This window comes from Rhincodon typus, chromosome 13 (genome assembly GCF_021869965.1).
Source record: "Rhincodon typus isolate 14 chromosome 13, sRhiTyp1.1, whole genome shotgun sequence".
Classification (NCBI taxonomy): Eukaryota; Metazoa; Chordata; class Chondrichthyes; order Orectolobiformes; family Rhincodontidae; genus Rhincodon; species Rhincodon typus.
The window spans coordinates 2,272,891-2,290,603 of NC_063344.1; the positions used below are offsets into that span (position 1 = coordinate 2,272,891).

Here is a 17,713-nt window from a genome sequence, read left to right on the forward strand (position 1 = left end):
TGTTCAAGCATATCTGCCTGTTTCATGCTGTCCTCACAAACGTCAAGGTCCCTCTCACTGGTGAATACGGAAGCAAAGTATTCATTAAGGACCTCCCCTACCTCCTCTGACTCCACACACAAGTTCCCTCCACTATCCTTGATTGGCCCTACCCTCACTCTGGCCATCCTCTTGTTCCTCACATAAGTATAGAACGCCTTGGGGTTTTCCTTGATCCTACCCGCCAAGGTTTTCTCATGCTCCCTTCTAGCTCTCCTAAGTCCATTCTTCAGTTCCTTCCTGGCTACCTTGTAGACCTCTAGAGCCCTGACCAATCCTTGCTTCCTCAACCTTAAGTAAGCTTCTTTATTCCTCTTGACTAGGTGTTCCACATGTCTTGTCATCCAAGGTTCCTTCACGTTACCATCCTTTCCTTGCCTCAGTCGGACAAACCTATCCAGTACCTGTAGCAACTGCTCCCTGAACAACCTCCACATTTCTATCGTGCATTTCCCTCAGAACATCTGATCCCAATTGGTGTTCTGTAGTTTTTGCCTAATAGCATTGTAATCCCCCCTCCCCGAATTAAATACTTTCCCATACCATCTGCTCCTATCCATCTCCACGACTATAGTAAAGGTCAGGGAGTTGTGATCACTATAACCGAAATGCTCTCCCACCGAGAGATCTGACATCTAACCTGGTTCGTTGCCAAGCACCAAATCCAATATGGCCTCCCCTCTAGTCGGTCTATCTACATATTGAGTCAGAAATCCTTCCTGGACATACCTGACAAAATCTGCTCCATCCAAACTATTTGCACTTAGGAGGTGTAGAGCTGGATGAACACAGCAGGCCAAGCAGCATCAGAGGAGCAGGAAACATCTATACCCTGGAACATCCAACAACCATTCCTGCCCCTGTGTTATCCAAGTCTCCATAATGGCCACAACATCATAGTTCCAATTACTGATCCATGCTGTAAGTTCGTCACCCTTATTCCTGACACTTCTTGCATTGAAGCAGACACACATCAACCCGTCACACTGACTGCAACAATGCCCTATCAACTGCTTATCCTTCTCATAGACTCTCTGCTTGCTCTATCTGTCTGTACACTGGCTACCCTATCCTCTGATCTGTACCTCCGGTTCCCATCCCCCTGTCAAACTAGTTTAAACCGTCCCGAAGAGCTCTAGCAAACCTCCCACCCAGAATATTGGTGCCCCTCCAGTTCAGGTGCAACCTGTCCTTCCTGTACAGGTCCCACCTTCCCCAGAAGGTATCCCAATGATCCACAAACCTGAAGCCTTCCCTCCTACACCAGCTCTGTAGCCATGTGTACAGCTGCACTCTCTCTCTGTTTCTAGCCTCGCTAGCCCGTGGCACCCATAGTAATCCTGAGATTACTCCTCTACTCGTCCTGGCTTTCAGCTTCCATCCTAACTCACCATAATCACTTTTCAGGTCCTCATCCTGTTTCCTAGCTATGTCATTGGTGCCAATGCATACCATGACTTCTGGCTGCTCTCCCTCCCCCTTAAGAATCCTGAAGATTCAATCTGAGGCATTAGAATATTAAATAGCTAGCTGATATTCAGATTCATTTTCTCATCTCAAGTATGTTCAGAAGAGTGCATAGATAAGAAGGCAGTAACAGAACTAAGAGGATATTAGACTCAAGACCTTAAATGTTCATTTTCTGGCTTCTGAGTACTTCAACCACATTTATTCTGTTCATTCTACCTCTAACATTTACTTCATCGGTTTCTTAATCGCTTATTTTGAAATGCAATAATCCAACTGGATTTATTGAAAGCAAAATACCTGGTGGCCCTGGCAATCCTTTTGGACCCTGTTGTCCTTGGACTCTTGGACATGAAGAATCACCTGCAAGAAAAGAAAAAATGTTTTAAAATAATTCATTTAATCACACAGCTCCATTAATTAATCACAGCTTGCATATACAGGTTCACATATTATTAGAAAGTATATGTTTGCCCAATCTAAATCTGATAAACATTCACCTTGGAGCACACTCATACAGGATTTTGGAGTTAAGAGTTCATATGGGTTTAAGAACTCGACATATGGGGAATTATTTCAGCTTTCCAACTTCCAACAAAATTATTGATTTATTGAAATAACCTAGGTTCCAAGTCCAAGTCTGCAGTATTACACACAGCACACATCCCTTTGGCTGAGAATTAAAATCAAACCCACATTGATATACAAGATTATACAAATTACAATCAAACTACAAAGTTCTTGTAAAGCTCAGCAGGTCTGGCAGCATCTGTGAAGAAAAAATCAGAGTTAATGTTTCGAGTCTGTTCTGAGGAAGGGTCACTGGCCCCGAAACGTTAACTCTGTTTTTTCCTTCACAGGTGCTGCCAGACCTGCTGAGCTTTTCCAGCAACTTTGTTTTTGTTTCTGTTTGTGTTCCTGATTTACAGCATCTGCAGTTCTTTCAGTTTTTATGAAGTTCTTGAGCTGCTTGATTCCATCCTTGGGGATGACTGGCTGCCTTGATGTGTCCAGTAGAGTTTTCCTGTCATTTGTAACGACCAGGTTGGGATGAGTGTACTACCTCCTTCTTGTCCCACTCTTCTACTGGTCACAACATTAATTTAAATGTTTTATTGACTTACTAATTTCACAGAATCGCAGAATTATAATGGTGTAGAAGATAACCATTGTGTCTGCACAGGTTCTATCATCAAGCACCTTACTCCTTCCTTTTCCCCACATCCCTGAACACCACTTCTATCCAAATAACCATCCAATTACCTCTTAAATACCTCAGTTGAGTCAACATCCACCATATTTCCAGGCAGTACGTTCCAAACCCTAACTACTTGCTGTGAACTTATTGAACTTATGTGTCAATGTTTTTTCTCACATCACCTTTGCTTCTTCTGCCGTCATTTTGAATGCCCCTCTCATTCTAGTTCCTTTTACAAGCAGGAACAGCTTGTCCCTTTCTGCTTTGTCCAGCCTGCTCATGATTTTGCAAATATCTATCAAATCTCTTCTCAACCCTCTCCTCTCCAATGAGAACAGTCCCAACTTCTTCAATCTATCCTCATCACTGAAGTTTCTCATTCCTGGAACCATTCTTGTAAATCACTTTTGCACTCTCTCCAATACATTCACATCTTTCCGATAACGTAGCACCTACAACTGTACATAATATTCCAGCTGAGGTCTAACAAGTGTCTTGTACAAGTTCAACATCATCTCCCTGCCCTTGTATTGTATAAAGCTGAGAACACTGTATACTTTATTAACTGCTCTCTCCAGCTGCCCTGTCACCTTCAATGATCTGCACCTTCCCCATTGTTACATTTCTCATTCTTGTTAAGAGATGAAAACATGATAATAACTTTTGTTCTTTTGAGGTGTGTGGGTGTCATTGACAAGGCCAATGTTTGTTACCCATCATTAATTGCCCTTCAATAAGTGGCATATACTGGGCCATTTCAGAGCCAATGGGAGATATAGATAATGATGATAATGACATAGCCAACTGCATACTTTATTTCTATTAGGCTTAGAATAAAAATATCCATCAATCAGATTGTGTTAATAAACAACAAAATTATTGATCTATTGTCGAACAGGATTTATTGGGCAAAAATGTAAAGCTCATTAACACAATTTGAAACATGAAAGTATAAATGTCAATCCTTCAGAATGCTCCAATGCACACAACATTAAGATGACTTTGCTCAAGTGAGAGCCCTGTCCCCCACTGGGCTTGTTCAGGAACTGGAGAGTTGAGCTGGGAAGCTCCTTTCATTCAGCAGGCTGGACACCAACTCCCACCTCATTCAAAAAACTTTCAAACCAAAACTAGTTCTCCGGCACTGAGAAATACAAGTAGGTGACCTCCAGAAAACAAATCCAGTAATTAGCTGAAACCATGTGGTTTCCAGAAATACTTTTTTGAAACAAACATTGTTCAAATGTCTAAAGTCACTTAAAATAAAAGTAAATCCACCCCAGTGTCCACAGAACTTGGAATAAATACATTTCTCCATAATCTTTTAAAACTCAAGCTCTCTAAAAATATGAAAGACTAAGCCTTCATAACACTTCTCTCAGGTGTTGCATCCATGCCTGGTTTTGGCACAAAGTGATCCCACAATGCTGTTATGGATACAGTACCAGGGATGTTGTCACATCAATGATGAAGGAATGAAGATTCAGGGTGGTGAATGAGGTGAATGATGCCCTCACAATGATGCTCTGGTCCTTTAGGCGGTGTTGATGGCAGAGCCTGGAACTGCTTCGGAAGTAAATGTGGTGATTTGCTGCAGTGCATTCCGTAGTGAGTGTATACTGCACACACAGCAGCATCTGGTCGTTTGTATAAATGCCTTAAGAAATAACATAAAAACTCACATGGCAAAGAAAGAGGCCATTCACCCCATCATGTCTGTGCCAGCTCTTTCGCTGAATTAGCTTGCAAGGACATCTACTGAAGTGATATGCTCTATCTGGTGTCAGAGTCTGGAGTGTTCTTACATTTGTATTCATTTTGACCAGTCACACTTTTGTTCCTTCACAGTTCTGACTGAAATATTGTAGATAATGGGAAGTCAGTCAGGAAACAAATTGCTCATGCTTTCACTTTGACTGTTTGTACAATTAGTCTTCTGGCCAATTGTTAACTGGTGATTGTAGGAGATTCAGCAATGATTCTTAATATTATACAATCACAAGCAAACAGCCAAGTCCTAACCTGATAAACTGAAAGTCATGGCTGAAGCAGTTGAGTATGATTGAACAGAGGGTGGTACCCTGAGAAACACTGGCAAAGACCTCCTAAGTCTTCAACAAATGATTTCCAACAACCATAATCATCCTACTCTTGTAGGGACAAATTATTGCAGATGCTACAATCGACCCCCATCATCCTGAGCTTTATTGGGTTTCTTAGTGCTACACTGAGGCCACAACTGCTTTGATACCCTGTGAGTTTTACTCATCTGTCTCCTCTGACATCAAGTTTATCACCGTGCCTAGATCAAGGCTGCAATGAATTGTCAACGAATAGCTCTGGAGAAAGCCAAACTTAGGATAGACATGCAGCTGGTTAGTGATCAGAATTGCTTATTAGTGCCAGTATTGATAACGCCTTCCATCTATTTGTTCATTAAGGTGGGAAATGGGCATGTGTTCAGCAATTGCTGTTAGGACCCATAACATTCATGAATTACAACATGAGGCATTACAGCATAATGTTTGCTAGAAGTGTCCCTGTGTCTGGACCAGGAGGTCCTGGTTCAAGTCCTACCTGCTCCAGAGGTGTGTCATTACATAAATGGTGTGGTTGTGTGTCTGAAATGCACGGCCAGGGAGAAGAGTTGAAGCATGAAACATTACACCCTTTAACAAGAACTTGGATGAGCACTTGAAGTATCATAACTTTCAAGGCTATGGGCCAAGTGCTAGAAAACAGGACTCGTGTCGATTTAGAGTATTTGTGTGTTGATGGACTGGAAGTCCTCTTTTACTATATGATGCTATCTCTGAAGAGTTTAGTTAAAGATGTCTGAAATGATATATGACAATAAAGGACAGATTTACAGAACAATGTTACTTTTGAAAATCATTGCATGGTATATTTGATGCATTACCTTTCTGGCCTTTCTGTCCTTTAGAACCCTGTTCGCCTGTAAACCCTTGATCTCCAACAGGGCCACTTTGTCCTTTCAGACCAGGGTAACCCACACCTGGGGGTCCGGGTGGTCCTGGCAGTGCAGGAGACCCTGCGTGGCCCTGGAAACCTTTCTCCCCTCGAGATCCACACTTTGATTCACCCTGCGGGAGATATAAACACAATCAATGATACCGAGATACTTCGTTACTGGAGCAAGGGAAAAGTTGCGGAGAGGGATTTTATCCTCCTACCTGATCATTTTAACACCACGTGGCAGAAATTTGTCAGCTGGCAAGTTAAATTCACCCAGGTAATGTATCCACCCCAGCACCTGGATTCACTAGAACCCGACTGGTTTCAACTTTGCCAACAGTATGGTTCAATTCCCACACCAGCTCAAAGGTTGCCATTAAGGACTCTCCTTCTCAACCTCTCCCTCCCACCTGAAGTGTGGTGACCCTCACATTAAACCACCATCAGTCATCTGTCCCTAATACGGGATCAGCTCTATGGTCCTCTGGGACTATGGTGACTTTACCTTTACCTGTGCAGAGGGCCAGAATCATCGCCCCAATGTGGCCAGCTCTTTTGTAATATGTGTGTTTACCTTGTCCAGTGGCGTTGCTGGGAGACAATTACAGTTTTTACCAAGTGGCTTACGTGGGAGTGAGCTTCCCACCGGGCTGTTGGGCCAGATGTTGTGGTGGGCAAGTTGTTGGAGGGGATCCTGAGGGACAAGTTTTACAGGTATTTGGAAAGACAAGGACTGATTAGGGATAGTCAACATGGGAAATCGTGTCTCACTAACTTGATTGAGTTTTTTTGGTAGTGACAAAGAAGACTGATGAGGGCAGAGCGGTGGATGTTGTGTGTATGGACTTAAGCAAGGCATTCAACAAGGCTCCGCATGGTAGACATGGTTAGCAAGGTAAGATCACATGGATTCCAAGGAGAGCTAGCCATTTGGATACAAAATTGGTTTGAAGTTAGAAGACAGAGGGTAGTGGTTGAGGGTTGTTTTTCAGAGGAGGAGGCCTGTGACCAGCAGTGTGCCACAAGGATCGGTGCTGGATCCACTGCTTTTCATCATGTATATAAATGACTTGAATGTGAACATAGGAGGAAAGGTTTTAGTAAGTTTGCAGATGATATCAAAACTGTAGTGGGCAGCGAAGAATGTTACCTCAGAGTACAACGGGACCTTCATCAGATGGGCCAATGGGCCAAGGATTGGCAGATGGAGTTTAATTTAGATAAGTGTGAGGTGCTGCATTTTGGAAAGGCAGATCAGGGTAGGACTTATACACTTAATGGTAAGGTCCTGGGGAGTGTTGCTGAACAAAGAGACCTTCAGTGCAGGTTCATAGTTCCTTCAAAGTGGAGTCGCGGGTTGAAAGGGCAGTGAAGAAAGCTATGTCTTTATTGGTGAGTGCATTGAATATAGGAGTCAGATGTCATGTTGCACCTGTATAGAACATTGGTTAGGCCAACTTTTGGAATACTGTGTTCAATTCTTGTCTCCCTGCTATAGGAAAGATGTTGTTAAACTTGAAAGGGTGCAGAAAAGATTTTCAAGGGTATTCCCAGGGATGGAGGGTTTGATCCAGACATATATTTTCATTGTAACAGGTGCTGAGATTGATAAGGAGTTGGGAGGTCATGTTGCGGCTGTACGGGACATTGGTTCAGCCACTTTTGGAATACTGTGTGCAATTCTGGTCTCCCTACTACAGGAAGGATGTTGTGAAACTTGAAAGGATTCAGAAAAGATGTACAAGGATGTTGCCGGGGGGGAGGGTTTGAGCTATAGAGAGAGGCTGAATAGACTGGGGCTATTTTCCCTGGGGCATTGGAAGCTCATAGAGGTTTATAAAATCATGAAGGGCATGGATAGGATGAATAGCCAAGGTCTTTTTCCCAGGGTGGGGGAGTCCAAAACTAGAGGGGGTAGGTTTAAGGTGAGGGGGGAAAGATATAAAAGGGGCAACCTTTTCTCACAGAGGGTGGTGCGCATATGGAATGATCTGCCAGAGGAAGTGGCAGTGGCTGGAACATTTACATCATTTAAAAGACATCTGGATGGATATGTGAATAGGAAGGGTTTAAAAGGATATGGGCCGAATGCTGGCAAATGGAACTAGATTAATTTAAGATATCTGGTCAGCATGGACGACTTAAACCAAAGGGTCTCTTTTCATCTATGACTCTATTACTCAGTACTGTCCTTGTCCTTCCACTCTTCCTTCTCTCCTCCTATTCAGCTGAGCTGCTCATGGTGCAACTGACTTGGTTCTGATTGCACTCCTCTGAGGAACTATTGCCATCAACATTGTCCAGAATGGAAAACTGAAGAGAAAAGTGGTGGTCCAGCTTATTCCTTTGTTTCGAGACCATTGGAAACAATAGGGATCAAAGGTTCAAGATTGTCAGCGAGTGAGATGAGGAGAAGCTTCTTTACTCGGAGAGTTATTAGGATTTTGAATGCACTGCCTGGGAGAGTGGTGGAGGCAGATTCAACAGAAGGTTTCAAAAGAGAACTGGATATATATTTGAAAGGGATGACGTTAGAGGGCTGTGGAGATAGGGCTGGAGAGTGGGACTCATTCGGGAGCCTTTAGAATTTGTTTCCTCAAAAGGCGGTGGATGCAGAATCTTTACATATTTTTGAAGCTGAGGTAGGTAGAATCTGAGTTCTCAAGGGGATGAAAGGTTATTGGAGATATGTAGGAAGGTGGAGTCAAGGTGAAAGTCAGAGTCATGATCATATTGAATGGCGGAGCAAGCTCAAGAAGGTCACTTGTTCCTTGTTCATTTTTGGTCCAGGAAGCATATTTTCAGGAGTTTGGAAGGAGATTGAAAAGCAGGATTCCCAGAGCAGTAATCTCAGGTCACTCCCAGACCCATGTGCTAGTGTGGATAGAAATCAGAGAATCAATTAATTGAGCACATGGCTGGAAACTGGTGAAGGAGAAACGGCATCAGATTCCTCTAGCATTAGGGCTAGCTCTGGGGCAAGGAGGACCTGTACTCCCAATGGACAGCTTACATCTTAGAAGGACAAGGACTAAGGGGGAGATTCACTAGTGCTGTTGGGGAGGATTTAAACTAGATTGGCAGGTGGATGGGAACGTAGAAGGAGCTCAGACTTAAGAGGAAGCAAAACTAGTAAAAGGCAGTAAAAGAGTAGTAAGCAAAAGTAGAAGACAGATGAAGCAAAACCAAGTAACAAATAGGAAAATAACATTAACAAGGCTGAATTAAAGAAACTATCTGAATGATTTTTTTTTTGTTTTTGCCTTTCCTGCTTAAATGTAGAGATACACAGCTCCAAAACTCAGTCAAACTGTAGCTACATCTATGAAATAGCAGCTCAATCTGTGTGTTGTAAATGTTCCTCACCACCTGGCAGCCCAAGCCTGGATATTTTGCTGGTCTTGCTGCATTTGGACATGGACTGCTTCAGTATTTAAGGAGTCAAGGGGGTACATAAGGGTCAGAGCTAGGTCCACAACAATTCAGAATCTATATCAATGATTTACATGTGAGGATCAATTGTAACATTTCTAAAATTGCTGATGACACTAAACTGGGTTAGAACACATGTTGTGATGAGGATGGATGGAGGTTTTAAGAGGACTTGGACAGTGTGAGTGAATGGGCTAGAACAGAGCAGATGGAATTCAATGTGAATGAGTGTGAATTCATTGCCACTGCTAGTAAAATTCCTGCTCTAAACTCTGTGTCTGTCTCCACAGATGATGACAGGAACATGGGGAAACAAGAGTGGGTGTAGGTCATTCAACTCATCACACCTGTTCTGTTCAACTACATCACAGCTGATCAACTTCAGCACTATTTTCCTGACCTGCTGAGAATTTCCAATATTTTTTGTTCTTTCCATCTCAGATTTCCAGCATCAACAGCAACATTGAGTTTGAAATACTCACTGGGATTCCCGGTAAGCCAATAGGTCCTGGAATTCCATGTTGACCAGGTTCTCCAGCTCTTCCAACAACACCTGGAGGTCCTGGATTACCTCGAATTCCTTTCTCTCCTGTCAAAGGGAATTATAAAAATATTTCACTGTCTTTTAGATGTGATGTAAAGTTATGTTGCTCAGAATCAAATTTTGTTTTGTAATGTTCTTACAAAGCAGCTTGTGAAATTTTATTACAATAAGGATGAAATATAAACACGATTTACTGTTGTTGCAGGTAGGGTTCAAGTCATGGAGAGTTTTGGAAATAGGGATAAGAATTTTAAAAATTGAAATATTTCTTAACCAGGTGCCAATATAGGTCAGTGAACACAGGGTGAAGAGTGAATGAGACATAATGCAAGTTAAGAACAGGGACATCAGCGATTTGGCGAATAAAATAATTTAGATTCAGGATTAATATTGATAGATACAGATGAAAACTGACTCCAGAATGACTCCACAATGTACATCAACCTCAACTTTAAAAGTTAAAGTTGATGAATAAGGAACATGAGTAGGCCATTCGGCCATTCAATAAGATCATAGCTAATCTGATTATAACTTTAATCTACAGCCCTGCATGATCCTGATAATCTTTCATCCCCTTGGTCATCAAGAATCTATCTATGTTTGCCTTTAAAATATTTAAAGATTCTGCATTCATTGGCTTTTGAGGAAGGGAATTCCAAAGACTCTCAACCCTGTGAGAGAAGAAAATGTTTCCTAACCTCTATTTTAAATTGACATCCCTTTACACTTGAACAGCGACCCCTAATTTTAGACTCTCCCACAAGACAAAACATCCTTTCCACATGCACCTGGTCAAGTCCCCTCGGGACCTTATATGTTTTAATTAAGTCACCTCTGACTCTTCTAAACTCCAGAGGATAGAGGCCCAGCCTGTCCACCTTTCCTCAAAGCACAGTCTGCTCATTCTAGATATTGGTTTGGTACTTCTCTGAATTTCTTCTGATGTATTAACATTCTTCTGTCAGTACAGCAACCAGTACTGTACATAGTGCCATGTTCATCCTCAAGTTGTAGTGGACATAATGTTAATATTCATTATAATGTAGATTGTAACGTCAAACGTTTTAATTTCAGATGTTTAAAAAAATTATTGGTTGGTGTTTTCACAACTTAATGCCAGAATTACCTTTCTTTGCGACCTGTGATGATATTCCTTTGTGTCCCTTTGCACCAGGAGGGCCTTGCCTTCCAGAAGGTCCCTATGGATAAAAATAATGATAGGCAGATTGAGAACTAGCATTGTCTTCTTTCATTCTGTGGCAGTTTCTTTAATTATTCTCAAATTATGGAGAGTCAGAGTCATAGAATTGTACAGCGTAGAAACAGACCCTTTGGTCCAACTCATCCATGCCCGCCAGATATCCTCCCAAAATCTAGTCCCAATTGCCAACATTTAGCCATATCCCTCCAAACCCGTCTTATTCATATACCCAACCAGATGTCTTTTAACGTTGTAATTGTACCAGCCTCCACCACTTCCTCTGGCAGATCATTCCATTCATGCACCACCTTCTGTGTAAAAAAGTTGCTCTTGAAGTCCCTTTTAAATCTTTCCCCTCTCACCTTAAACCTATGCCCTCTAGTTTTGGACTCCCTTACCCTGGGAAAAAGACCTTGGCTATTCACCCTGTCCATGTCCGTCATGGTTGTATAAACCTCTATAAAGTCAATCCTCAGCCTCCAATGCTCCAGGGAAAATAATCCCAGCCTATTCAGCCTCTCCCTACAGCTCAAACCCTCCAATCCTGGTAACATCCTTGTAAATCATTCTGCACCCTTTCAAGTTTAACAACATCTTTCCTATAGCAGAGTCTGTGCTGGGAAATGAAACAGCAGTGAGTACTAGCTCTCCCAATATCAGAAATACCGTGGATTAGATACCCCTCAAAAATCTCTACTCTCAATGATGAATCTCAATGATGAATACATTTTCAATTCTAGGACAGCACTTCATCCCCAAATATGAGTACTTCTTTGACAATTTAAGTTTCATTATCAGTATTTTATGCAATAGACTGGTGTCAATTTGCAGCTAGATTGAGCCATCTCAAAAAACATTCCACATATATCTTTAATCCCCTCAATCAAAACTGATTTTGGATGTGAGCTATGAAGAACAGAACTATTATGCTTATATCTGCCAGTCCTATGCCTCTCAAAGTATTGATGCTGAAGTAACAATTGCCAGGTGCAATATTCAGTATATCTATCAGAATCAAAATATTAATACACTCAATAATCTATTCCTGGTTTTAAAAAATAATTAGCTAAATTAACAGGATTCAAAGCATATAATTGATGTTACTTCTCAGCAATTCTAAGTCTATCTCAGACCATTTATTAATAATGAACACTGCTCACAGGAAGTCCTGGCAATCCAGCTGGTCCAGATGGTCCACGGTCACCCTGCTCTCCCTTTCTTCCTGGATTTCCAGGATTTCCGGGAATGCCTGGCCTACCTGGATTTCCTGGGGATCCTGGCAAACCCGGAAGACAGGCACAGTCCCCTGGATCTCCTATCCAATAAAAGTCAGTGTTAACACAAAGGAAAATGAATTTAATTTTACTAATTTTATAATGAACAGGAAGAAATATTCACTCTCTAGATCTTATTTAAACACTAAACTTATTTTTGGCTTTGGTTATAGACAAAATTGGTTCTAATGAGACTGATTCCTGCGATGGCAGGACTGACATATGAAGGGAGAGTGGATCGGTTAGAACTTTATTCAGTGGAGTTCAGAAGAATCGGGGGATCTCATAGAAACTTATAAAATTCTAACAGAAGTGGACAGGGCAAATACAGGAAGGATATTCCCAATGACCAGAGAGTCCAGAAACAGGGGTCACAGTCTACGGATACAGAGTAGGTCATCTAGGACTGAGATGAGGAGAAATGTCTTCACCTAAAGAGTGGTGAGCCTGTGGAATTCATTGCCACAGAAAGTGGTGGAGGCCAAAACATTAAATGTTTTCAAGAGGCTGTTTCATATAGTTCTTAGGGATAAAGGGATCAAACGGAATGGGGAGAAAGTGGGATCAGGGCACTGAGTTGGATGATCAGCCATGATCATATTAAATAGAGGAGAACGCTCAATGGCCCATTGCTGCTCCTTTTTTCTATGTTTTATCTACCACTTTTATACTACAGAATTTAACTAGGAGAGTAATTGAGGTCATTTATAATAGACAAGTCATTGGTGTCTATAAAAGATATAGCTGTAAAATTGTGATAACACAGTGTGGAACTGGAGGAGCAGAGCAGGCCAGGCAGCATCAGAGGAGCAGGAAAGCTGATGTTTCAGGTCAGGACCCTTCTTCTGAAGAAATATTAGCTTTCCTGTTCTTCTGATGCTGCCTGACCTGCTGTGCTCCTCCAGCTCCACGCTGTGTTGTCTCTGACTCCAGCATTAGCAGTTCTTCCTAACTCTAACTGTAAAATTGTGGCTTTGTCCCTTCTAATGATATTAAATCTAACATTTACCTTTTAAACCATGGACTCCTTTTTGACCCGGAGCTCCTTGGTTACCTTTCAGACCTGGTAACCCTGGAGGTCCCGTTGTTTCACAAATGAAACCTATACTTTCATCCAGACAAAATAAATGATCAGTGTACACAGACAAGTTTCTATTTGACACAGTTACAATTTTTGACCCATTTTTTGTGATTATTTCCTAGGTTTGGATTCTGTTACCTGGACTCCTAACTTGAAGTTTTAGAGATTTCAGAGAGTATTTCACAACCCCCTTCCCCCACTCCCTCACACCACCCAGCAGAAACAAGACAGAGTGAGAGCCAGTTAATTAGTCCCTCCACACCCTCACAGTGATAATTTATTAGGGTCTCTTGCATCAGTTCAGTTAGAGAGCTAGGACACACATCAGAGTCCAATGACGGTTAAAGATGTGGCTGAGGGGAGTCCCCACCCACCATATGGAGTGAAACTCGGTCTGCAGGGAGATAAGTTTTCAATCTGGGATAATCAATGTTTGGCCAGCCCAGTGTCTCTCTTTCTCCCTGAAGCTGGATTCTGCTGTTTAACATACAGGCAGCTGGAGGGTAATGATTCTGCAAACAGCATCTTCTCAGGGGCAACTAGGGATGAGTAATAAATGCTGGCCAGCCAACAACACCCATGTAGCATGAGTGATTTTTAAAAATTTCAAAGGCCATTTCTGGTCACCCTTATGGGTGACCGTATCAGTAAAAAGCGGGAGAGAAATGGTCTGTGACTGAATGGAAAACAAACTTGGGCAGTTTCATTCAGACAGAGGCCTGGACACCAGCAGCTGAGGGCCTGGTGAGAGCATGGTCTGAGGGACTTTATGTTCCTGGCTACACATTGCCAGGGGTAACGGAGGGAGGGGGGGTGTTTGCCCTTTGGACAGGGAAGGATACCATTTCACGCAGCACCTGCCCCTTGAGACTACATAGCGGGTGGCAGAATAGACTTCCTGGGACCAAGGGATATGTCAGTGAGTGAGAGAGTGAGAGTGTGTGTGCAAGGAATTGTGTGAGTGTGTAGCTATGTGAGCGAGAGAGTGTGTGTGAGGAAACCAGTGTGTGTGTAGGTGTGTGTGTGTGAGTGTGTGTGACTGTGAGGCCTGAGACTGGAAATGAGGAGGAATCATTGGCTGAAAGGAAGCTCACTTCTGACCCTGACTGTTGTATGAATTCCCCCAGCACCAGCTCAGAGTATGGCCTTCAGAGGTGAATGCAAGGTTAGTTAGTTGTTACACCCAACTTCTTGCCTAGACTCAGATTCTGACCCTTCCCTGGTGACCAAGACATAGGCTTACGCTATCTTTCTCACTGCCCTGTTTCAAAAGGCAAAAGAAATTTTATTATTTAGTTCTGCTACTTGGCAATTTTTAATAGCTATCTTTAATAATTACTCATTTTTGAGTCATCAATTTATTGCTTTGCCTTTTTTTAACTAGTGCATTGCTATCTTTATATCTCAACTTTTATTTTAAAGCTCATGTCTAACATTATTTTTCCTGAAATTTGCTGATTGACCTCTTGAGTGAGAAAATAAATGAAATATGTTCGCTCACATTAAAATGTTAAACACCCCAGTATTAAACTGTGTGAAAAGAGGGGAATAAGGAGGAGGGGGGAAAGGGGTACATAACTAACCACCTATTCCTTAAATTTTGGTTGTTGATGAAATGGATAAAAATAGTTGGTTGAGAACACACCCCGTTTAGCTCTTACAGTGAATTCCTGGGGTTGCTGTGTTCTTCTAACAATTAGGTTGGTCAAGTGGGATATGTTGTCTGTTGCTTCCCTCAGCAACTCACCCAGGCTTAGTATGGCAGCCATGTTTTGTGGACTCAGTCAGCTGATCAACGGCAGTAGTACCAAACTAATCTTAACGATAGCCAGGGTATATTCTATGTGCCTCCTCTACTTGGTGCTTCCTCTGACTAAGGTTAAATTTGGAAAAATACTGATTTATCAGTTTTGGCATATGGTAAAGAGCAGGAGACTTCCTAGGTCTCATTTGACTTGACTTCATGCAGTCAAGAACCAATATTAATGACTCTGAGACCATACATCTCTTCACGTGTCTGTGGTTGTGAAAAAGAATTTCAATGTTTACATGTTTGTCATTTTCCAACATTTAACTTCGAGTGAGGTGTTGTATGGAGAAACCATGTTCTTTGCAACTTGGCAATACAGTAGCTCCATGTTTTCATATACCTGGGCTGCCTTTGACACCTGGGAGACCTCGAGGACCTGGTGAACCCGTCAGCCCTCGAGGACCTGGGATGATGTTTGGTAATGGACAGTCAGCACTGCCTTTCTGTCCTTCCTCTCCTTTAGGACCATCAAAACCTGGAAACCCTGGAAGACCTGGTAAACCTGCAAAGAAAAGACACCCTTAAAAGTAAATTGATCAAAGGAACCAGCTGCTAACTATATCAAACAATGTGCCTTTTAACAAGAGACAAATATAATTGCAGTAGAAGTGAAAAGTAGGATGAAACTCTCATTTGAATCCACACCAAGTAAATATAGCTAAGGGAAAGGAAGCATAGCCAATGATTCAAATTTTCAAGTTCTGAGAAAGGATCACTCGGCCTAAAATTTTAACTCTGAATTTTTCTTCACAGATGCTGCCAGACCTGCAGTGCTTTTCCAGCAACTTCTGCTTTTGATTCAAATTTGCGATGTTTTTATAACAAACTAACAATGTCCTTGTTCCTGTGGTATCAGTAATACTGAAGATTGTAAATTTGAATTGTTAAAAAATGTCAATTATCCTGCCCAGTACATAATGTGAGCATTATTCCTGACAGTCGTGATCTACAAAACAGGAGAACTGCTACATATTAGTCACTATTTTCTTGACAGCCTGTAGTGGAAGAAAGTGGTGGTTGGCTCAATGATCTACCCTTTGGTTCACTGTGTCACTGGCATATTTAAAGCATGCTATTGTAGCAACTGGTTTCCTTTTACTACAAAAGCTAATATTTATCCCCGGACATGACTTGCAGCTAATGTAGTGTATAACCTGGCTTCAGTTGTTTCCAGGTTGGCAGCAAGCTATACTGTGAAAAATTACATGCAATCTCTCCAATAATTAGGTATTGGTACTGTACCCAAGTAATATATATTTCGTTTTATTACATAAAATAAACAAGAAGGAAATGCCAATTTTTGGTAACGTTCATACTAAGGAAGGTGAATTCATAACATGGTCAAATAGGTTGTGAACCAATCAGAGAATCCTTCTGCCATTTGCCAGCAGCAGGTGGGAAGATTGAGAGATATTCCTGGTCCATATAATGGAAAGAAATTGGAGCCTCTACCATCATTGTCCACAGCTCCAGGCTGCAACTTACAGGTAAAATGAGAATTGTTGGGTGAGCCGTCTGGTTCAGATTGGTGTGAACAGAATGAGATTCAATCCCTATACAGGCTGTAGTGGGCTGGGACCTACCTACAGTCCTGCCCAAGGTAGGGATTGTGGCACTGTGGATCAGACCTGCCTTCAGGCAAAGAAGGTTTACCCAAAGGTTCCCCAGAAGTTTAGTAATTGATTGAGCCAGACAACTTAGAGTGGGACCCTGTAGATCTAGTGTCAAAAGGCATTTGACTAGGTGTTCCATCAGTGGTTGCCAGTGCTGCTGCCTCACAGCACCAGGGACCCCGATTCAATTCCAACCTTGGGTGACTGTCTATGTGGAGTTTGCACATTTTGCCCCTGTCAGTGTGGGTTTCCTCTGGGTTTAGACTGACAGATCTCTAACCATCCAATCAAATGACCCCAAGGTCAAGAACTTGAAGGATGATGTGCTAACCACGTGTCACAAAGTACCAATTTCCTTAACAAAGGTGGTATTGTAAACCTTTTTACATTGACATGATCAGTCTGTATTGCAAGCTAAAGATAAAATCTTAAATAAAACAAAGAATGAAGCAAATAACTGAGGATGCTGGAGATCTGAAACAGAAACAGAAACAGAAACAGAAACTCAGGTCTGGCAGCATCTGTGGGGAGATAGCAGAGTTAATGTTTCAGTCCATGATGGAGGGTCACTAGACCCGAAACACTGACTTGGTTTTCCCTCCACAGAGTTTCTCCAGTAATTTCTGTTTTGGTTAAAGATAAAGTCTTACCTGATCCAGTTACACCTGGTCTGCCTTGTTGACCAGGGGGTCCTGGCAGTCCCCGTTCACCGATACTGCCTGAGAAGCCTCGTCTACCTACATCTCCTACAAAACAGAACAACACTTATTAGGAACAATTAATCTCACTTTAGCAGCAAACCTTTCTCCCCTTGATATTTTAAACAGAATATACAGCAATCAGCATTCCCTGAATCGGGAAGCCAGTTACTAATTGTGAGGTATCTGTAAGGTACAAGTCTAGGTGAGGGTGAGGAACAAACACCCTCTTGAGACATAAACACAGCAATTACAGAAGCTGTGTTACTGATACAACTAGTATGGTTAGTATAACCATAAAAAAGCAAACAAAACTCAATGGATTCAATCTTAAATTTTTTTGGCTTAGTGTAAGTTGTGTTGAGTTTTTTGGAAGGTTC

General features: G+C 41.9%; 1 protein-coding gene across 1 annotated transcript in view; it reads right to left on the bottom strand.

Annotated features, from left to right (window-relative positions):
• Positions 1-17,713, bottom strand: part of LOC109929177 (collagen alpha-4(IV) chain-like) — a 223,939-nt gene that overhangs the window by 74,794 nt on the left and 131,432 nt on the right. The window contains exons 20-27 of the mRNA XM_048604477.1: positions 17,286-17,381; positions 15,363-15,524; positions 13,141-13,233; positions 12,018-12,172; positions 10,783-10,855; positions 9,595-9,701; positions 5,625-5,808; positions 1,807-1,869 (exon numbers count right to left, since the gene is read on the bottom strand). Coding sequence (XP_048460434.1) covers positions 1,807-1,869; positions 5,625-5,808; positions 9,595-9,701; positions 10,783-10,855; positions 12,018-12,172; positions 13,141-13,233; positions 15,363-15,524; positions 17,286-17,381 — 933 coding nt within the window. The remainder of the gene's footprint in view (positions 1-1,806; positions 1,870-5,624; positions 5,809-9,594; positions 9,702-10,782; positions 10,856-12,017; positions 12,173-13,140; positions 13,234-15,362; positions 15,525-17,285; positions 17,382-17,713) is intronic.